Source organism: Emys orbicularis, chromosome 11, assembly GCF_028017835.1.
Source record: "Emys orbicularis isolate rEmyOrb1 chromosome 11, rEmyOrb1.hap1, whole genome shotgun sequence".
In the NCBI taxonomy this organism is placed as follows: domain Eukaryota; kingdom Metazoa; phylum Chordata; order Testudines; family Emydidae; genus Emys; species Emys orbicularis.
In genome coordinates, this window is record NC_088693.1 from 55,243,870 (window position 1) to 55,267,760 (window position 23,891).

At 39.9% G+C, this 23,891-nt stretch overlaps 1 protein-coding gene across 1 annotated transcript in view; it reads left to right on the plus strand.

Annotated features, from left to right (window-relative positions):
* The first annotated feature begins 496 nt into the window (after window positions 1-496).
* Window positions 497-23,891, plus strand: part of SLC39A10 (solute carrier family 39 member 10) — a 64,406-nt gene continuing 41,011 nt past the window's right edge. Inside the window, exons 1-3 of the mRNA XM_065413575.1 lie at window positions 497-551; window positions 21,847-21,982; window positions 22,022-23,010. Coding sequence (XP_065269647.1) covers window positions 21,856-21,982; window positions 22,022-23,010 — 1,116 coding nt within the window. The 5' untranslated portion in view covers window positions 497-551; window positions 21,847-21,855. The remainder of the gene's footprint in view (window positions 552-21,846; window positions 21,983-22,021; window positions 23,011-23,891) is intronic.

The window sequence follows — 23,891 nt, forward strand, 5'->3', positions numbered from 1 at the left end:
TCACCGTGGCGCCTCTGCCCAACCCCAGCGTCCCTCCTGCGGGCAAAGGTGCCCGGGTACGATCACCCCCTCCCCCCGGCTGTACAGGGACTGCGGGTCCCGCTCCCCTCCGGGGCCGCGCGGGAGCGGGGGTCACGCGCGCCCTACCCCGGGGGCGACTGCACAGACGCCGTCCGCAGCAGGCGCGCCCACACCGCACAGGGCAGCGCAGCATCCGGTGGAGCTGCCCGACTGCGCATGCGCCTCTTCCTCCTGAGTAAACTGGCAATGAACTCCGCAGCCGCGGGAGGGAGGGGGCAGAGAATGGAAGAGGTTGTGCTACGCCGTTTACGTAGAAGGGGGCGGGGGGAAGCCCGCATTGGCTAGGCTGAGCCACCAAGGTGGTGGCTTAGCCTATGCGCATGGTTCGTAGCAGTGTGCGTGCAGAGCGCGGCTGGCACGGCGTAAGTGTGTTTGGTGAATGGCGTAGCGCGGCGGCCGCTGCGGAGGAGGAGGCGCCCCGGCGGTTTGGTACCGAGCGGAGAGGGAGATGCACACGGCACTCGAGTGAGGTAGCTATAAAACCCCATTTGTTTACATTCCCTCCCCCACACAACCGGCCCGCGCGGCCGAGAAGGCGGCGGCCGGGCCCCGGGCCGGCTGGGGGGCGGGGGGCAGCGGCCACCATCCCTGCGCGGGCTGCAGAGCTGCATGTGGGGGGCAGCGAGGCGGCCGCCGCCTCATCACGTGGCGCCGGCGGCGGCCGCAGCAGTGAGACCCCGCCGCCGGGGCCGCCTTAGTGAAGGGGCGGGGGGCGCTGCTCCATTGAGTTTGTCCCAAACTGCTTCCGGTCGCAGTGCGGGCTCCCCCCCCGTATTTCTCCCCCCCCCCGTTGCGGCCCGGGCACCCCCGGCCCAGCGCAGCAGCAGCCCGGTAATGGGGGGGTGGGGGGCTCCACACAAGGTCTCTCGCTAGAGGCACCGAGGTAACTGCCCATATGTCGTGGCCAGGCTGAACACGGTTTCTCACGGCTGTGAACTGCCGCCGGGGCTGTACCGGGGGAAGGGCACCAGGCTCAGCTTTGCAAGCTGTAGTGACCAGGGTTGGGGAGGATCCCACGTGGGCCTGAAAGCCCAAGCGCTCTCTGCACACCCCAGAGCAATAAACCCAGCTTCCAGCCAGGGCTGCATGGGGGTGACTGGCATGGGTGGGCCTCTGCCCCTTCCCAGGGGAACAAACGTTTGCTGTTGGCCTCCAGCTTGTATGCCCATTTCATTATGCTCCCAACTCTATAGCCAGGTGTACATTATAAACATACACCAGTATAGCTATGTTTTTCAGGGATGTGAAAAATCCACATCCCTGAGTGTCACATTTATACCAACCAAACCCTGGGTGTAGACAGCACTATGTTGAAGGGAGAGCTTTTCTTGTCGACATAGCTACTGCCTCTTGTGGAGATGGATTAACTACACCAACAGAAGAAGCTTTCCCAACCGCATATAGCGTCTTCACTAACATGCTGCAGCTGTGCCAGTGAAATGTTTTAATTGTAGACCTGCCGTAAGTTAGTGTGTATTTTAGGTCTTCCCAACCAGCCATCATTATGCCTCAGCTGCAGTATGTGCTCCGAAGGACTACACATAGGGTACCTTCCTTAGAATGAGATAGAAGGGAACACTATTTTGGGGTCTGAGTTGGTGAAACTTAAGTAACATGTCTAGGTCATGTTTATTTGGGGAGCATGATGAAGGTGGGTGGTGCATGCATTTTTGTACTTTTCAGTTTAATATTCTTGGTTTGCTCTGTTATTGGGGAAACTTCTTATCATGAGGTGCATCACAGGTAAATTATGTGTAACCTTGAACAGTGTCAAAAAAGCAAGAGTTAAGTGGTACTGTTGGAGGTGAGGGAAACTTGGTTGGCCACTGTCACTGAGACAGCTTCCGCAAAATCACCCAGTCACAAGCGGTATACAGGAAAGAAAAATAAGGTTAAGGTGATAAAGCAATTAAACACCTATTGCTAGCCTTCCCCCTCACAGGGTCCCGGAGTTGCAGTCCAAGCCTGGGAAGAGCTCTGTGTGGCTTGAAAGCTTGTCTCTTTCACCAACAGGAGTTGGTTCAATAAAAGATACTACCTCACCCACCTCGTGTCTCTAATATTCTGGGACCGACATGGTTACAACTACACTACATACAACTTTTAGAAAATGTTTAGAGGGAGTAAGTGGTTCAGCCTTTTCTTGTCTGTCTTGCCATTTTTCAGTGCCTGAACTGGTTCTTCTTGAAGCAGAACTCCCTGATAGTAAATCATGTTGAGATGCTGTGTGGGATACAACTCTTTTAATAGTCTCTTCCCCCCTCCTGCCGCCCCATGCTTTTTTTGTCTTCTCAGGTCTATCCTTCTCAGCTATTTTGTCTGTGCTGCTTTTTTCTCACCTCTCCCTTCCACGACTCAAAATGCTACTCAAGTTAAGGTAGATACAGTTTTAGCTTCTAACACTACAAACATTTCACACATCTAACCTAAATAACTACTCTTGATTTCCCCAGTAGAACACTACGGGCTTGTCTACACCACACAGCTTTTAGCGACAAGACTGTGTCGACACAGCCCTGTCGCTAAATGTCGGCATACTTCCAGTCCCACGAGCAGCATTCGCTTTGTCGGCAGGAGCCGCATTCACACTGCCACTTGTTGAGGCAAAACCTTTATCTTTCGGGGGGGCGGGGGGAGTGAGCTTTTTTAAGTACCTGTGAAAGACAAAAGTTTTGTTGACAACTTGGCAGTGTAGACAAGCCCTATGCCATGCTTTTTCCATGTGAGAGCAGCAGCCTGAAATCACTGAAAAATACGTATTGAAGGTATCTGGTTAGTGTTTAGAAGTTGAGCACTAGTTGCTCTTTTAACTGACATAAGTGGTTGAAGGGGAGTGTATGCTTTTTAAATTTAAAAAAATGTTCTTTTGGGGACTACCATGCAGAATAACTAATGTGATACAAGATGATTAAAAATAGATAACATTACATTTGCAAAGGGAATACACTCAATAGACTATCCAAGGATTTTTTTTATTAATAAAAATAAAAATAAAAAATTAAAATAAAAATTAATAAAATTAATTATTAAAAATTAATAAAAATCTTCACTTGCATCTGAAGAAGTGAGGTTCTTACCCACGAAAGCTTATGCTCCCAATACTTCTGTTAGTCTTAAAGGTGCCACAGGACCCTCTGTTGCTTTTTATTAATAGGTTCTCTTTTGGAGACCATAAGAGGTTGCCAAAGGAATGGCTTCTAATTTAAAAAGATTTTAATTGTGTATCCTGTGAAAACCGGTTGATTTCTTTTGGGAGGAGGGTGAAGGGAGGAGGATAAATAAAACACACCACTCTAATCCCCAAAAAGGACTTCTAACTTCTTTTGTGTAATCGTTAGTGTGTGGAATATTGGTCTAAAAGGAATGCTAATGTAAAAAAACTTTCTGAATTAATTAATTCATCCATGAGAATTGTCAAAGAACAAGTGTAGCTGAATGGGTAGGACTTTCTCATTAACAAACTTGTTTTGAAATAGATGTCCTTGTCCAAAATAAAATTTTTAAATATTATTGAATCTTAAGCCTTGTTATTAGAACTTTAATTTTTATTTAGTCTCCTTGGTCAAACTGCAACAACGTACTTTTGGAAGAATGAGTACAAAAGACCCTGAAAACTGTGTATAGATTTGCTGTAAATTGGGGGTTCTCAAACGGGGTGTGTGGACCCCTCGGGGTCGCAAGGTTATTACATGGGGGCGTCGAGAGCTGTCAGCCTCCACTCCAAACCCCGCTTTGCCTCCAGCATTTATAATGACGTTAAATATATTAAAAAGTGTTTTTAATTACGGGGGGTCGCACTCAGAGGCTTGCTATATGTGAAAGGGGTCACTTACAAAAGTTTGAGAACCACTGCTGTAAATCATTATTGTGCCTCTCCCACTAGCTTCTGGAAGGGAGAGTCAGTGGGATTGTTTGCAGGCTGGTGTATCTGGTCCATGGCCAATCTTGGTTAGTAAGGGGTCTGATTAGATTTAGAACTCACTCTTCTCTGTTTACTAGCTGCTGCATTACCCCTCTTATCCCCACCTCTCCATGTCCCAACTTCTCTTTCCTTCTGACCCCCACCTGCTGTAAAGGAGGAACTACTTTCCTCTCTTTTCCCTCCAGCTACTGGAAAAGAATGGTGAGTTTTAGGCTATGGCTACAGCGTATGTCGGCATAATTTATGTCGCTCAGGGGGGTAAATAAACCACCCCGCTGAGTGACATAAGTAACACCGACATAAGTGCTTGTGTGCACAGCGCCATATTGGCGGGCCAGTATAGCTTCTGCAGTTCACAGAGGTGGTTTTATAATGCCAATGGGAGAGAGTGCTCCCGTTGGTATAGAGCATATTTACCAGATGAGGTGCAGCTGCAGCAGCACTGTATGTGTAGACATGCCCTTAGTCTTTCTCCTGCTATCACTTTTAATGTCTCTGCTGTGGCTCATAGCTTTCAGAGGAGCAGTACCATGACACTGAAGAGAATGAGTGCAGTTTTGCTGCGGCAAAACAAAAGAAACTCTGAAGCTATCTTAGTTTATCTTGTAACTTTCACTCTGCTGCTTCTTGGAAAACCATGAACATAAGTAGAGAGAATTTTCTGCCACTGCTGGGAATTCTTTTGGATGAAGGGAGTGGAGAAAGCAGACTCCCAGAACAATTTGGGAGCAGCAGCAAAGTAAAGCTAACAAGCCCTTGTCAATTTTACTGCTGCTTTTCAGAATTTTTGAGCTATTGTGAATCTAATGAGAAAATCTCCAGGTTCATTCTATAAACTAATGGCTCCACCTACTTCCCAGAGAAAGCTTTTTATTGTCACTGCCTAGTAAATGCATTTTTAGTGTCTATGCTTTAGATCAGTGTTTCCCAAACTTGGGACGCCGCTTGTGTAGGGAAAGCCCTGGCGGGCTGGGCCGGTTTGTTTACCTGCCGCGTACGCAGGTCCGGCCGATGGGAGCTGCTGGAAGCGGCGGCCAGTACATCCCTCGGCCCGCGCCGCTTCCAGCAGCTTGGTCTGGAGCAGCGAACCACGGCCAGTGGGAGCCGCGATCGGCTGGACCTGCGGACGTAGCAGGTAAACAAACCGGCCCAGCCCGCCAGGGGCTTTCCCTTCACAAGGGGCGTCCCAAGTTTGGGAAACACTGCTTTAGATAATATCTGCTGTCTTTTGTATTGACTCTTGTACCTTCTTACCATTAAGCAAAGTAAAAAAAAAAAAAAAAAAGATTTTAAAGATGTTTAAAACACATTAAACACTCAAAAGCTAGGAAAATCAGTTTGGGCTAGAACTGTGTAACTCACCTGATTATTCGTTTATGTTGTGCCTCCACAACCATTCAGCTGCGACCTGCTCTTAAGGGACAAAGGTCGAGATCTTCAAATGGTGGGGAGACCTTTTTTTACTAGTCATAACTGATATTTGTTTGCTAGTCTAGGTGATCTGAAATCTAATGGTCACATTTTACTGGAAGTTGATGAATGACTATGGCTATGGTCACAATATGTGACTGACTCGCTCTATTAGTTGAGATATTTCTAGACTTTTTGTGCCCAGTTGTAAGGTTAAAAGTATCCTACTAGATCTTTTTAAATGATTAAAAATAAATATTTGGGGATTTTATTTATATAGAAGTCCAATAGCTTGTATAAAAATAGGTGCTTCAACAGAGGCCTGATCTCAGATTTTAGTCCAGGTTATAAACACTTCAAAAATAGAGATTTATAATGGAAACTAAGAGATCTTAACTGTAGCTGCTGGCAGATGCTGCTGTAATAAAATATTAAGTCCACATAGACCCTGTTATCCTGTGAACGTGGAGTGATCATCCAACTTGTAGCAGTTATGTAAACAGAACTCTGCTAGCCTTTCATTCAGGGCTACAGTGCTATGGTCACTACTATGTGGATTAAAATAATCCTACGAGTTATGCATGATAACTGGAAATGTAATCTGATGTACTGCTGATAATTGATGAGTATCTAATAGATAGCTTTTCCCTTTAGTAGATCTAATTGCCGATGATGGTGCATGTAGTCATTTTTAGTATGATAGTCCAAGCTATATGTAGCATAAAGAAAATGTAACTTTGTTTAATTTTATTTAAAGCATTCTTTAACAGACATGTAAATAGAACGACCAAATTCAGTTTGTGATTTTTGTGTGTGTGTGAGAGTATCATTAGTGTGTCATCTTAATACTGGTTTTTCATTTGAAGTGGAGCTAAATAGCGCTATATAGCCAATGGTGTCTGGTTATAAAGTTGCTCAGAATGGTAGCAGTATGTCAGTTCTACAGCTGTGAATGTTATAATTAGCAGTCTTCTCTACAGGGGAAGTATCCTATGCGTACAGCTGTATGTTTTCTATGATGGTGGCTGGTAGACAATCCTCTAGATCTACTTGGCTGACAGTGCAGAGCAGTGACACTTCCTCATTTCATACTGAATGCAAACTAAACCAGAAAAGCTTCCCTAAATGCTTAAACTGAGCACTCAGTATCTAGGTTTTTAATAAATAATTCTATTTTATAACCTAAAAACCCTACCTAGGAATTTACTCGTGGAAGGTGCCAGATTGACAGTCATGGAAAGAGAAGTCTTCTACTTACTGTTGCCTCAACCCACCTGAGCAATGATCTGTAGGGGGACCACTTGTAGGGGTAAGAGCAGGGGTCGGCAACCTTTCAGAAGTGGTGTGCCGAGTCTTCATTTATTCGCTCTAATTTAAGGTTTCGCGTGCCATTTAACGTTTTTAGAAGGTCTCTTTCTCTAAGTCTATAATATATAACTAAACTATTGTTGTATGTAAAGTAAATAAGGTTTTTAAAATGTTTAAGAAGCTTCATTTAAAATTAAATTAAAATGCAGAGCCCCCCCCGGACTGGTGGCCAGGACCCGGGCAGTGTGAGTGCCACTGAAAATCAGCTCGCATGCCGCCTTTGGCACGCGTGCCATAGGTTGCCTACCCCAGGGTAAGAGGATAATTCAGCATCCTACCATCCTAATCATTGGCCTCTGCTTAACACTTAATTAGTATGCTAGCTAGTTTCAGTTGCGATGGCTGTTTTTTTGTGATGCGGACAGTTTGCCTCACTAAATTTTTATGCTAAAATATGGTTCACTTATTTCATGTACAGTATGATACATTGGGGACATCTGTGACACAGCAATTAAACAACTGTGGCTGGCCTAGGGCTTGGGCTGTGGGGTTGTAAAATAGATGTGTGCATGTTTGGACTGGAGCCTGAGACTCCACGAGAGGGAGGATCCTAGAGCATGGGCTCCAGTCTGAGCCCGAATGATTACGCTGTAGTTTTTAGCCCTGCAAGCCCGAGTCAGCTGACCTGGGCCAGCCGCAGTTGTCAGTGGGTCTCTTATTCCCATATAGACATACCTATAGACCAAAGACTTTCGGTCACTACTAACCTGGGCTGCATTTGAAGTAGTTATTTAGAGGAGGCTCTGTATTTTTTTCAGCAGTCCTTGGATTATCTATTTGTCCTTTACTCTCGTTTACTTGTATGTATCTTCATTGAAGTGAATGGAATCTGAATGCATAGACAATGAAAGAAATTAGTTGTTAATGATGATCTGCCCTTAGCTAACGTCTAAATGTTTGTGAATATATTGTACATTTGGTTATTTTGTTCACATTTTCATCACAGGGAAACTCTCTTACTTGGTTCTTGTATTGAGACTCATTACTATAGCATGAGGGGAATGTACATAAAATAACACAAAATATATTGTGCTACTAGAATTCATACACTCTTAATCATGAGGAAGGTATATGCATTTCTGACTCTTGAAGTGTACAAATCTAAAATACCAACAGAGGTTCATTTTTTGTTTAGTGGATTCATGGCACAATCCTTATGTCAAGTGACTTCACTGAGCGCATGATATATTTGAATAATGCAGAGAGGAATGTGTAAAAGGGTTTATGATGCTTGGAATTAAGAAACTGCATGAATGCTGTTAGTGGGATGAGTTAAGGTAAGGAGATGTTTTAAGACTTTTAAAAATGACAGTAGCTGCAGGTAATTATTGTGAATTATATACTTAAAAATAAGTGTTTTTATTTTGTACTTGTATAATTAAATTAGTGGTATAAAATGATTGTATTACACCACAAGTAAGTGGTTCTAGTTAAATATTATAAAAAATACTTTATCTGTCTTCAAAAGACATTCTTTGACTTCTGGCACTTCTTTTCAGGATTTCCAGTGTCAAAGGGCTACATATGTTGATTTAACATTTTTCTTAAGAGAGCAAAGAATTATGGTACTTTTAATCTTTGGACAGGAACGTTGGTTCATAAAGTAATAAAACTTAATAATTTATTAAGGGGCACTAATTTTTTGTATGGTGTATAGAATGTATTTTTTTTAAGTAAGTGCTTTCCTGTTAATATATATTAAAATTGAACTAGGAAAGAAGCACAATTGCATTTTTGGAGTTAAAGACAACATACTACCATTACATTTTCAATCTAGTAGTAAAATTGAAATACACAAAGTGTCATTTCCTCAGAGAGTGTTTTGGCAGTGTCTACTGAAATTTAGATTACTCTTTTACTATAACTTGATTACTTACTATAAATTCACAATATAGGTTTGAAATTACCTTCTAAGGCAAGGTGTTAATTATATATTGTAACAAGGGGATTCTCAAAGGGAGATAGACTTATTTCAATTCAATGAAGCAGCCATATACCTAGCTGTGTGTCAGATAAATATTAGACAAATACACAAGGGACAGAACAATTCTGGGATTGTTACTTAATTTTGGTCAGCATCATTTATGTAATCTTGTGCTTTACAGTAGCTTCCAGTAGTGATGGAAGAACACCGTGATGACCTCTGACGTATTATGCTTTTCACTGAGCACACTTTCCAACCCTAGTCCACATACGCTTTTGGATGGGTGGGTAAGGGGGCGGTGGAGAAGGACGTTTTAATTTCTGATGCCTTCAACAAATACTTTCCTTTGTCTGCTTGGTAATGACCAAAGTACTATCCAAGAAATTTTCTCCTGCTACCATCTACCCCAAAAGGTAACTATTTTTTAATACTGAATTTACTTTATCTGTAAAGGTGCAATCTGAATCATGCAGAAAATACAAGCAGCTTAACTGAGAATTTCTTAATGTTTAAATCATTAATGAGAAAATATGAGACAGTAAGAGAACCTGAGGTGACCTTTGTCTCTTATTATTTCTTACACTTTGTACTTGACGCACTAGTATGTCAGCTGAAGATATAATCTGCTAGGCATGTGAAATTACTAAAAATAGTAGTCCAACCGTAACACAATTATCTAGGGCATCAGGTTATGGGATTTTTCCAAACCTTGGAGTCAAAATCCAATTGAGGACTAAGGTGTCAGTAGCTAGACATTTGCTGTTTCTACTCCAAATAGATGACCTATGCAGAGGAACAGGTTGTAACTTTAATCTGGCAATGACGCAGAATGAGGAGAGGGACAAATTATTTGAGTGAACAGCTAGAACAAAAAGTTAATGAAGTGGCTCTGTGATAGGGTGAATAGAATAAAATAACCTGTTATGCACTTTAATATGTATAGAAATCAGAAAATATGGGTGTGGTACTCTCAGGAGCTGAGCACCTCCTACGAGGTGTTAAGCATCCTCGACTCCAGTGGAAGTTGAGAGAGCTCAGCACTTTTCAGGGTCAGACTGTAAAATCACTTATATGTAATAATTAGACTAAACTTTAGATGAGTGTGGACTTACATTAAAAAGATTCTTTATGTGCAACATTTGATGGCATCATAAAGATTGAACACAGGGCGGATTGATTTAAATCAAAGCAATTTACATTACCAGTTTTTATCATGATTTAAATCAGCAAGCAGGAAACCTTGATTTACATAATCAGTTTTAATCATGTTTTACATTTGTACTTTTTATTTATTTTCCTAAAGGAAAGTTAATTCTCATTGGCTGGTAATCATTAAAATGTGTTGATTTGCAACTAAATATAACCATTACATTAAATTTGGTGCTACTTTTTGCCAGCCGTGAGGATACACATTTATTTTATTTAAACAATTATATAACTTAACATACATTTATTCAGATTCCTAATTTTTACATTTTTTATTATTTTAGAAGAAGGTGAATAATGTGGTGATTAATTTTTTACTTGTGATTAGTGTCAAGCTCTATTTGGATGGAAACGCAAATTCAATTTCACAAAAGCATTTTAATTGATTTTTATTAAATGAGCTGGAAACATAAGAAAAAACTTTATCAAAACTTTTTTGTATTTAAAATTAACTGATTTATTAAATAAAGGAAATATTGCCAGAAGTTAGTGAATTTAACTGATTATTTCTGATCAATGTCCTTCAAGATTTTAGAAGTAGTAAATCTCATCCTTTCACACTTAGATTTTTTTCATAGATTGGAAGAAGAAAACAGGCTTTTCTCCTTTTTTCAACTCCAATTGACTTCTTAACTTCGAGTGAACTAGTCAACTGAACTAGTTGAATACATTGAAATGAAGAAAATATTCTCTGTGCACCTGTGGAAGAGGGTTACCGCTGTAGAAAGTTGGTTTAGCACTTCAACAAACTCTGGTTTCAGGTGTGTAGCCAGTGACTTCACCATTTTAGTGGTTTGACTTTCTTTAAAACTTGGCAGCAAATATGTACTACTTGATGTTTTTTGTATTTAATTTAAATGATTTTAATAGATTTAGGCCTTAACATGGGTTGTCAACTTCCAATCTAATTTTAATAGGCTTATTTTTTAAATAAACCTATATTTAACTTAAGTAAAAAAAGTTATCAATCCAGATTGAACATACCTACTTCAATTTCTTTCAGAGATTTTTTTCCATGGAGCATAACTTTTGCTGATGCTGACCAGTTTGACTTAGGCCAGGTCTACACTACCGCGGTAGTTCAACAGCTGGCAATCGAAGTTCCGGGTTCGATTTATCGCGTCTGGACGCGATAAATCGATCCCGGAAGCGCTCGCCGTCGACTGCGGTACTCCAGCTCGGCGAGAGGAGTACCGCGGAGTCGACGGGGAGCCTGCCTGCCGCGTGTGGACCGCGTCTGAACCGCGGTAAGTTCGAACTAAGGTATGTCGACTTCAGCTACGTTATTCACGTAGCTGAAGTTGCGTACCTTAGTTCGAATTTGGGGGTTAGTGTAGACCAGGCCTTAGTCTACCAATTTACTACTGTTGTTTGAACCATCTATTTTACTTTTCAGTTGGCATTAGTTAATGAAATTATAGGCTTATATACAGTAGATGTAATCTGTAGGTTTTTTCGGAAAGGAAGGACAGACAATTATGTTTTGCATTTACCTTGGATAGCTTACAACGCTCATAATCAAGTGTTTTGAATTTTGTAATAGCAAATAGCAAAATTACCATCAGATGCTACAGTTTACTTTAAACCATTGATTTAAAACACATCTAAAGATGATTTGCAAATGCATTTGACACACAAGAGAACTGTAGAAAACTGTGGTATGCTCTAAATAATAAGGGGAAATAATTAAGGGACAAAAAATAAACAGAAAACCCCTTCCTGTTTTTTAAAAGAAGATCCATGAAGATCCAGGCCTTTCTGATTTGCTGTTTGCTACTTGGCGTGACAACAAGATCTTTACTGTTTTCTGTTATCCTGAAACTGTAGTAGAGAAGAGTCTACCTATGGAATAATAAAAAAAGTTTAGAATAATAGAAAGCAGTTAATGTTAAAGTTCTGGTATTCTTAAATATTTTTTGTTTAAAAAAGCTTTCAAATTATGCAATATTGTAATAAATAGCACACATGCCACTCAAGTTATGATCAGACTCCAGCCTTCGCCAAGTTTCATGGTAAGTATGACATCAATGAAGAGCTTATGGGGATCTCTTTCAAAGCAGGAACTTGGTGATCCATAGTGTAAGTCAGGGGTCGGCAACGTTCGGCACGCGGCTCGCCAGGGTAAGCACCCTGGCGGGCCGGGCCAGTTTTATTTACCTGCTGACGCGGCAGGTTCGGCCGATCGCGGCCCCCACTGGCCGCGGTTCGCCGTCCCGGGCCAATGGCGGTGGCGAGAAGCGGCGCGGGCGAGCGATGTGCTGGCCGCGGCTTCTCGCCGCCCCCATTGGCCCGGGACGGCGAACCGCGGCCAGTGGGGGCCGCGATCGGCCGAACCTGCCGCGTCAGCAGGTAAATAAAACTGGCCCGGCCCGCCAAGGTGCTTACCCTGGCGAGCCGCGTGCCAAACGTTGCCGACCCCTGGTGTAAGTGATATGAAAACTAAAAGATAAGGCTGGGTTTTAAACATGGCAAATGTATGGAATATGCCTCTGAAAGCTCCTGCTCACTTGGGGTATTTTTGCTATGCTAACACATTTGACTAGTTTTTTAAATAATCTTGCCAATTATCTATCTTTAAAAAGAAGGAAATGAACTATGCATTGTACATGTTAGTTACAACATGTCTTGATGTTCTGCTGAAACAAAAATACTTGAATTTTTGGATTTAATTTCTGTCCAAAATTGTCAAGAACAGTCTGTTGAACAGTACCTATTCAGTTATCATTGACTAAAATTATTAATGCCAGGCTTTGCACTGGGAACCACTGTCTGGTACTGTCAAAGTATTGCAGACTTAGTGGACAGATGTCTTTCCCTATAGAAATGGATTGAGTCACTAATAAAATTGTATGAAAATAGACTAGACATTTCATCTGGCCTTGGAGTAGGAGACAAAATCATGCAAAGTTGAGAGGAAAGCGGAAAATAATGACTGAAGGAGGGAAGAGACAGAGTTAAGTGGCTCTGGGAGTAGAAGAGGAAATATTTCCATGCAGTTACCATGATGACATCGAATCAGTTCAGCAGGTAGCTTTGGGGAACCAAAATCCTTTAAAAAACATGATCACAGTGAAGAGAGAGGCAATTCATATCTGGCCTTTGGACTTTTATCATGGAGTGCTACCAGAAGCAGAAAATGAATATACAGAATTGTAATTACTGTATAAGCCAGCCACTTACAGTGTATCAAATTACATGCAGAAGACTAGTCTAGAATAGATGCATCTAATTATCTTACAGTTATTTCTTTCCAAATTTTTCATATAAGCTAACTAATCATAATTAACGCTATGATTTAGTCACGGGTATTTTTAGTAAAAGTCAAGGACACGTCACAGGCAATAACCAAAAAGTCTAAAAATACCCCTAACTTAATCTTAGGTGCTTGGGGGGGGGGGAGGGCGAGAGATGCTCCGGTGGTCACTGCTGCTCATATATGTGGGGGTAGCCTGGGGCCCCACCACCACCACACCCGGCAGGGGGCAGCCCAAGGCTATGCCGCCACTGCTCATGCGGGGGGGGGGGCACATGGCCCCGCTGCTGCACCTCCAGGTGCGGGGCAGCCCGGGGCCCCGCCACTGCTGCTCCTGGACCGGTGCTCCGGGGTGGCACCCGGGACTAGTTGCCTGGGGCCACCGGAGCAGCAGCCAGTGCGGCTGGCCCCAGGGCAACCCCCACTGCTCCGGTGGCCCTGGGGTCAGCCACACCAACCGCTGCAGCTGCGGAGGTCACGGAGTGCATGACCTCTGTGAAAGACTCGCAGCCTTAATCATAATGCATTGTCTAACTTGCTTTTTCCAGCCAATCATGATGTGTGGCAGTAGAATGTACAATAACATGGTGATGGGCCCATGGAAAGTGCACATAGGTAGTTGCATAGTTAAAGGAACGCTCAGCTTGAATGTTTTTAAATTGACCGATAGATGCTCTGTTAGGATTTTTCCCAATCTATTTTTAAAAGAAAATTCTTTTTAAAAATGTGTGCAAGTTTCCTGCTTCACTGTTGATATTTATAGGGTTCATTTCAAAAAGGGAGATACTAACTATACAGGAAGAAACATTGAATTCCACCAGACCCAAAGTGCTCACATGTACACAAAGTAAACACACTGAAAAATAGAGTTCTTTGCCATCTTTTGGCTACAGTAATCCTGTGTGTTACAAATAACTATAATAGATGATGACTTTCCAGTTGTGTCCCTTCAAAGTTCTGTGTTCTGTTACTGAATATGGCAAGAAGTAACTTTTGAGTGAAGTTGCACTCAAACTTGTGTGTGCAAAGAACTGAGGCCAGAATAAACACTTGCCTCATACAGTTCTAGTACAGTCCTAAAATGGTAACCGTAAGGCTTTAAAAAATAATCTTCACTAAAATGGAGCTAGGAAGATCGAAGATATTTTACAGTAGTCATATGGTCCTGGAGGTTGTCAGATATTGAGGTCTCAGTTGAAATGAGTTGTGATTGATAAAGGTTTGGTACACAACTATTGTAATAACCATCAGTCTCTATTCAGAGGAGCTCCAGGATGAAATAATGTGACTCTTGTAGGTTGTAAGTCATAGGCCTGGATGGCAGTGTGTGAGGAGGCTTTTTCAGTACTTTGATCACCTGTAGAGAAGAAAGATGGCCCAGTAGTTATAATTTGGGTGGTAGTCTGGGATTCAGGAGACCCAGGTTCAATTCTTTGCTCTGCCTAAAATTTCCTGTGATTTTAAGAAAGTCAGCTGCAGTTCCCCATCTGTAAAATGGGGATAATAATACATCCTATCCCCATAGGGGTGCTGTGAGGATAAATACATTAAAAAGACTGAGACACTCAATACTATGAAATAAAGGCCATACGAGTATCTAAATGATGACTTTAAAACTAATCTCAAAATATGTGGTCGTGATGGTGTTAATTTTTTTTAATAAGTATTAGAACCTGAGAGTTACGAATACCTCAGGAATCGAGGTTGTTCATAACTCTGAAATGTTCGTAATTCTGAACAAAACATTATTCTTTCAAAAGTTTACAACTGAACATTGACTTAATACAGCTTTGAAATTTTACTATGCAGAAAAATGCTGCTTTTAACCATCTTAATTTAAATAAAAGGACAGAAACAGTTTCCGTACTTTGTCAAATCTTTTTATAAACTCCCTTTATTTTTTAGTAGTTTACATTTAATGCAGTACTATACTGTATTTGCCTATTTTTATTTTTTTATTTTTTGTCTCTGCGGCTGTCTGATTGTGTACTTCCACTTCCAAATGAGGTGTGTGGTTGACAGGTTACAGTTTGTAACTCTGGTGTTCGTAGCTCTGAGGTCCTACTGTATATCTGTTGGGGCAATGAGGTAGTAGTGGTGGCTATAGCTTATACCCTTTAATTTGCAAACAGATATATAGATATATTGTACACCATAATCATTAGGAACTTACTGGATCAAGGCCTAAAGTCCCATGTTCAAAAGTGATTTTTGCACGTAGGACCCTGAAGTCATTTTTGAAAAATGTTCTGAAGTCATTGGTGCTAATTACTTGCTTAAGTGCTTAGCTGGATCAGGGTCTTACTGTCTGTATAACTGGACAGAACATTTATTTAGCACTTACAATCTGTAAGTCTTGTGATATATATATTTGAAGGTTTTGGTAGTGCTTTTTATTCTTAAACTGCAGCAATGGAGGCATGTAAGAATTAGACACACACCTAAGACAGTGCTGCCTTTCCAGTGAAATAATTCAACATGTACAACAGTTCCCACTACTGATGAGAAAATAAAAATATCTCCATTACTTTTTATAGGTAGTGGCAGCATTCACAAGTCTAGTTTAGCATTGAGGAAAAAACTGTTTTTTATAATCTTGAGTAGGAAAACCCTCTAGCATTGTTACTGATGTGGTAGTTATCAGATACTGTAGTCATTCTGAAGTGACCATCCAACTCAAGGAACTGCTTTTAATCTGTATTGCTCTGTTAATTCATACAAATTATTTAGTTTTATTACACTGGGAAAACAATATTATTTACAGCACATATGTATTTATGGTTCACATTCTTAATAACACATACATGAGCACTAAGCTTTTGATGGAGCATTATTAGACAATAGAATATTGACACTTTGCACTTTCGAATGTTTCAGCACTACAAGGCTACAAAAAAAGTATGCTTCCAAACACTATCTTAATTATTGTCTCCCAAGTATTTTCCTAAGTAAACAAATAGTCTTTTCTCACTTCACCAATTATTTCACCCTCTACACATTTTTTACTGAAACCTCCTATTTTTTACCTTAAGCTAAAATGTAAGCAAAATAACTGTTCCAGAAAATTGTAACTTTTTAACTCCTCAGCTACACCTCCAAGTCCATCTGCTCATGCACAGAACCCACATTTACCATACAAAATGGATAATTATGTCTGCTCAAAATTTTGTTCTTTTCTGGTAGCTGGCTTTACTCTTCATAAATTTTAGAGGTGAGGAGGTCATCTCCTGACTGGTGTGCTGTAAAAGCAGGGTAAGTGCTAGATACTCAAATGGTGTAGCTCCATCAAATGACCTAGGTTTTTTTTGGGGGGGGGGGGTGAGGGGGAGGAGGGAAATGTTCCCACAGTTAAGGGTAGGAAACAGCAAACTTCACTTTTCCTTATCTGAAAGTATGAGTGCTCTATTAGGATCTAGAAATTTGACTAATTCCATGAGAAATAATTCTCGTCTGTTGGAGACAAAGCATCATATTGTGACAGTTTTAACAGTGGTAATAGATATCCGTTTTACAGTACTCCTAACATGTTCTTTGGGGCCTTTCAGAACTTTTGTTCATAATTTTACCAGTTATCTCTATATAAGAATTAATAAATGAGCCTTGGAGTAGCCTTGTTTCTAGAGGAAGCTGGTAGTAAGACCAACCCCATAAATTATCCATTAATGACACTTGTGCAGTGCACATGTTGCTGGTTATATATGAAAGACTTTGAGACTCTAATGCTCAATCAATATGCACAGCTGCTAGTGGAAGAAAGAGCTTGAAACAATCAAAAACATAGCTTGCAGTTATTGTATTGTTTGAGTATAGCTCTAAGGGGGCCATATACTCAATGGTTTAATTATGAATAATTTTTAAGTAGCTGGGGTAGTTTTCTTTAATTAAAATAAAAAGTAACAGCTATATGTAGTAATTTGGTCTAACAGATTGCTATCTGGGTTTATTTAAAATCAGTTTTCTTGTGTGCTGGGACACTTTGCCTTTCAAATACTTCACATTTTAATCTTTTTAAATGTTCATGGCATGTTCAGTTATGCATAAATGCTTCCTACCTGTTCTAGGTTTTATCTGGTATTAACATAGCAAATACAGCTTGGAACAATTAGTTAGTATCCTGTTCTTGTGAAGTGCCCCTCCTACTGAGTTGTAGGTCTTCAAATGAATGAGTATTACATAAATCCGCAACCAGTTTCACTGAAAACAAGGGCAGAAAATGCAGGAGATAGGTGGAAAATAGAGTAAAATCAGATACAATATTTAACTGTTTTTACATCTGTAGAAAATATTTTTTTTCCTAATGGTATATCCAAAAGTTTGTATCAGCCAAAGACTTGATAAACTAAACTAAAAATGTAAGTTGACTCATTTTAAATGAATTTCCTATAATGCTTTTCAGTAGTAGTATATTCCTTTCTCTTTATAGTTTTTTTAAAAAATCACTTGTCTTCAGAATAACTAAGTACTGGTGTGATAGGAATGAATGGTTCTGTCTTTGTTATAAATTTGACATTTAGGAAGTTGAAAATAAGATCCATATTTGTTTTTGAAGGGTCACCCTTAAGAATCCACTTAAAAGCCAAACAAGAACAGCAATGTGTGATCTGAATGTGTTGAGAAATTGCAATAGTAAGGTGTAGATTGACATCCATTACTGAAGTAACTTCTAAATATTTTCCTTTTAAATTTAGACATTAAGATTTGTAATCTAAAACAATGTATATATAGTAACTATTAAAATTTGATTTCCCATCTCTCCTACCATGTGGAATGTCTCTGCTACTAAGCCAGATCCTGGGAATTGTATTCCCTATGCAGTGACAAAACACAAATGAAATAAATGAGTGAGAACACACACAGTGGACTAGGTCATGGAGCAAACCCACTTAAACTGGATGTAAACTGTTGAAGTGAAAGCAAGTTTCTAGTCTCTACTAAATCATCATCTCTTTACAATTATAAGGGATTACCATTTTGATTGCTATGAGCAGTTTCCACAGTACTTTCTCTGTTTTTAAAGAGTCACAGTCAACTTAAAAAAACCACACTAACAGCCTGTGACTTCTATAACTGAAAATATAGAAAACATTTCTTTTCAGTTTGTTTGCTTTGTGCATTTATTTAACATCACTGTTTGTTCTGAGATCTTGGCTAGCAGGTAGAAACCTCTTTCAAGTCTTTCTTTTATAGTCCATTAGGAACATTGCAAGATCTTTGTTAATTTGGCATAGAATTGTAAATTTCATTTTTAAATGAATATTAAGAAATGTATTTCTATTTTGTGTAAACTTGAATTTGTTTTTAATAGAAAAATGTTTTCCTACTGATATCTGCTTATCCTACAGTTATCTGTACCAGTATTTCTCCTGTCCCTAAATCTCAATTTCCTTTTAGACAGCCATTCATAACAAATTATTTTTACTGTGGAGCCTAGGGACTTAATCATAAATAAGTTGCTTGAAGAATCCTGTACTGAACAATTTAGAATCTCTACCCAGAGGACACAGCCAAGGGTGTCATTGCCAATATAAAACTAGGGAGGGTGAGCCTACTCTATGGGGGATGCCTAACACATTATCACTTGTGACATTGCTATACTCCAGTATAGGTGATGGAAACCAAATTTTATTTTATTCTGAACCTATTTTAGTTCAAGTCAGCCTAAATCATAAATTGTAATTTTGCAGTCAGTGTTAATATTGTGTCTGTTTTGGAGGTGCTCAAGATCTCAGACAGGAACTCCCCATTGAGCCCTCTTAACCCTATTCTGTTCTCCCTCTCCTCCTCCTCCTCCCCCCCATCTTGTGCCTTTGTACTCCTGGGGAGATTTGCAGACCAGTTTCAGTCAATTTTTCCATGTTGGAATAAGCTGTGTCAACAGACAAACCCCTCCATCCCATTGAAATGTGTTAGAATTTATACATACTTTAGTATTCTAGTATTTTATATATATGAACATATGACTGTTGTGTGGGGCGTATAGAAGCTGGGATCGGAGCATATTTTCTTTGATAAAAATAGGGCCTGATGGTAAAAACAAAATATTTTTAAAAAAATTGAGAGCTGCTGCTGTAAATAGACTGAAAATTCGGAACAGAATAAATAAAGATGTTTTTATGCTTGAGACTTGTAAGCTCCTCTCTTCCATGTATTGAGACTTGTACATATTAATATAAATACTTCATTAGGAGTTTTGTTTTTGTTGTTGAGTATTTATTGATCCCGATTTTAAATAATTTTATGGTTGTTAATGCCAGGTGCTGGAACTTCAGAAATGAAGCAGATTGACATGGGTGATTTGGTGAGCTTATATTGGCATCAGGTTATGATCACAGGTCACTTAAACTGTTTATCCTCTCAAAAAAAGGTACCAGTCAATACTAACCACCATCGTTAGAGATGCATGACTTGCATATGTATTAGTAGCACTGTATGTGATAGTCACATGAAAAAGATCACAAGGCTGGGGAAAGGATTATGATCATGCTTTAGACGTGAATTTCCTTGTAGGAATATTTTAGTCTTGATCACATTTTAAAGAAAAGGGAGAGTTTTGATGTCCCTTTGTGCTTTAATAGATAGACTGGCTCTGATTGTAAACAAGAAAAAAATTCTAATCACAAAGAGCCTTCTGCATTAATAGACTTAAACAGGCTATTCTTTGTTAGACGTTATCTTCAGTTGTATATTAAATTTTCAAAACAAATAATTATTGCGGGCTTTGTTTTTATTTTTGAAAAGACTCGAACTTGAACAGAATGTGATTGCCCGCCTCTTCCACAGATTGGACAAACATGAGAGCGCATCTCCCATCTTTCCTTGTCCTCCATTCCCTCTTTTGGCTCCATGCCTGCCTTTGCTGCCTGTTCAAGACCTTGGATCTAATCTTAAAATTAAACAGGTCTTGACTACATTAGCGGGATTGGGCCAGATCTTCAGTTGGTGTAAATCCATTTAAGTCAATGGAGCTATGCTGATTTACCTCACCTGAGGATCTAGCCCACTCAGATACACTTGTGCTTCTCTGTCTCAAAGCAGATTACAAAGTCCAGAATGAAGCATGTGAGAGCCAGAGATAAAGCTTTCTTGGTTAAAGGGTCGCAACTGTGAAATGAGCTTCTAAAGGAAATCACAGTAACACAAAATGTGACCATGCTACAAGCCTTCCTCTTTGATAAAACCTTTCCACTATACCCAGAATGACATTTATAACAACTTATTTCTTCCCACCAATGTGGCCCCCCCTTCTTCCCCAAAACGAATACCCCAAGCAGAGCTTTCTGTAAACGGAGAGGGCAGAAGAGCCAAAGAAGCCTGCCAGTATGTTAATCTGAGAAAGTGCTTGGACATCATTATGGTAGACACCAATACAAAACCTTAAATAGATGAGTGTATGTATAGGGCATTAATGACACTTTTAAATGATTCTATGAGTCAGAAAGTTAGCTGTGTGAAAATTACCCATCTTATTGACCGATCTGATCTCTCTGGGTCAGATTCATCCCAGTGCAGGGATGGGGTCGGAAGACAGATTGTTCCTCTCTAAGGGTTGCTGGAGGTGGTTCTGGGCATTTGACCAAATGACTTAAAAATGGACAGGTATTTGATTAAATGACAGAACATATTGTCATTCTAGACAGGTGATAGAACAGTTGTTTTATAAAAATCCAGCTACAATTTATTATGAAGTTCTTACCAAAATTTTATTAGAACGAAAATCTGGAATCCCATTCTGATGCAGAAGCATCTTTCTCACACATTTCCTTCAAACCCTAGGGTTGTAGGTAGACTGGCATTATGTTAAAAATTTTGCTTCTAAAGCTGGAGCCACTGGGAGCTCTCGTGAGGTTGAATCTTCACCTTTCATGTCTGTGGGGCTTGGAGGGGGGGTAGGAATGAGCTTTTTCAGGGATTTCTGTGCACATGTATGCTCTGCAGGAGGCCACCAGAAGAATATCTTCAGTGTTTGCTGCATTGTGCTCTGGCAGGGCATATCTTTATGTTCTGCAATTAGATGATGGAAAGCTCAACTGTCTGGACTCCTATTTGCCACAATCCTTCTATGGGCATGGAAGCTTTCAGCAGTACTTTTCCTTTCTTAGAACAAGGCAGAACAGAACTGGGACTTCTGTGTCAGTGCTATAAGCCTCATACCAAGGTTTACCAGGACCACCTGGCTAAATTATTCTGTGGGCACTATCAACTAAAATGATCACTGTGGTTGCATACAACTTTGTATCTGTGCTGGTGGGTGCCCCATGTATCCTCATAAATGACAGTGAAACATATTCTGTGATGGAAGGTGCATTCATAAATATGTGCAGTATAATTACCGCTTTTGTCATTTTTCATTATTTAAATGCAGATATTTTTCTTGAAACCACATCACTGTATGGATGTTATAAAGACTTTGAATTTCTGCTATATATTAGTTTTCAAGGAGCCTACCTTGTTATAGGCTATATAAATATAAATACATGAGCAGAGGCTTTCATAGAAAATATTAGAGGGTCTGGGTGTTTGTGGGTGTTTTGTTTGTTTTTAGTTCATAATTTTATTGATTTAAAGCTTTTTTATCAAAGATAAGATTTACATACAGGTACAGAGATGGTTGCATTGGAAATGTTTAAATAGCTTTTTTTTTGTTCTCCCCATTTTAAGTGTTTTCTTTTGTGTTTCTCATAGGAATCAGAGATGAAGGTACACATGCACACAAAATTTTGCCTCATTTGTTTGCTGACATTTATCTTTCATCAATGCAACCATTGCCATGAAGATGGCCATGACCCTAAAGAGAGCCATGTACACAACCATAATGACAGTCAGATCTCGGAGGCACCATATCTCCAGAATGGAGGAGCAGAATCCTCACCAAGTAAACTTTCAGTGCTGGAAGCTGAAAATGAACAAAAATACTACATTGAAAAACTTTTTGACCATTATGGTCAAAATGGAAGATTGTCATTTTTTGGTCTTGAAAAACTGCTAACAAGCCTTGGTCTTGGAGAGTTAAAAGTAGTGGAGATTAATCATGAGGATATTGGCCATGATCATGTTTCCCACTTGGATGCTTTAGAAGTACAAGAAGGAAAGCATTCTCATTCTCATAACCATCCTCATTCTCGTAGCCACTCAGGTCCAGAAAACCAAACTGTGAATGGTGTATCTACAAAGAGAAACCATAAATGTGACCCTGAAAAAGACACAATAGAGTCATCGGTGAAACCTGCCATTAAGCGTGTTCGTGACAACAATCGTCGCCACCACCACCATCAGCATCATCTTCATCATCACCTTGACCATAATGGTACTCATCATACTCATAATGATTCAGTCAGTCAGAGTGAACATGGAGACCCGAGCCATGAACCTTCAACAGAGACAAACACTACCCAAGAACAACCTGAGAGAAAACTACAGACACACATGAACAGGCAAAAGGGAAAGAAATTCAGTGAGACATTAGTAGATACTGCACAAGATGCTCAAGACCATGATCCAGGTGATCAATATGAGCACAATCATGTTGATAAACATGATCATGTACACGATTCATCTCACTCACGTGTACGCATTCACAAACGCCATAATGACCAGGCCACCGGTCATAGACACCAAGATCCTACTCCTGGTAACGAGGATCGCCATACCAGCAAGCGTGAAGCGCCTCATAAACAGATTAGTGTAAGAAACCAGGCCACCAGTCATAGACACCAAGATCCTACTCCTGGTAATGAGGATCGCCATACCAGCAAGCGTGAAGCTCCTCAGAAACAGATTAGTGTAAGAAACATCTTTTCAACGCATAGTCACAAGGATCACAGTGAGGATGAACATCAACATGAAGAGGTGAGTATAAACCAGAACTGGTATGCGTACAATTATTATTGTGACACCATAAGAAGAGTAGTACTCACAGACAAAACTAGTACTAATAAATGGGTATGACTGTTATACACAATCTAAGTAACAGTATAAAAGCACTAAGAAGCTTACTATTACAGTTTTAGCTCAACTGCATGATTTTCCATCCCCTGTTTTATCTTTATCTCCTCTGTCTCCACATTTATGAGATGCTTCAAATATCCTAAATCTTCATGCTAAGTATGTTGCATTTCATATATTAAGAATTATTTTTTCTTATACAGATTTCATAAATATCATTTTACATCTCTTCCTAAATCTCTTACATCTTTAATGATTTTCAAAAACCTTTTTGACATAGATGCTTTTCAATCTCTCCTCAACATGTCCCCAATTTCAATCTTTATGGTCCTAAACTATGAGGATGAAGTGAAGTAGATGTATCACTAAATAAAGTCTAGCTTCTGTACTATATACTGTATAGTTGTCTCTTCATACTCCTTCCCATTTTCATTTTTGCTTCTTTACCTCTCTCCAAAGGCCATTATCTCTTCATTCCCATTAATCCTCGATGTTAATCTTTCTCCTTTAACTCTCAAAAAAAGGACTGTGTGTTTTATTGATTTAAAGTACTAAACAGAACAATGCAGTATGGACTACATAATCAATTTTAGGATTACATTTAAAGTGAAAACATCAAACGTGCAGCAGGGAGTTGAGAAATGATGGGATTCTTATTTCAGGGTTATGCTCTCTTCCCCATGGCAGGCATTGTTTGTACTGCTGCTTTTAATTGATCTTCCCATGTAATTGAAAAATGACATTTATTTTCAGTGACATTAAGTACTACTGAACATTGGAGGCTG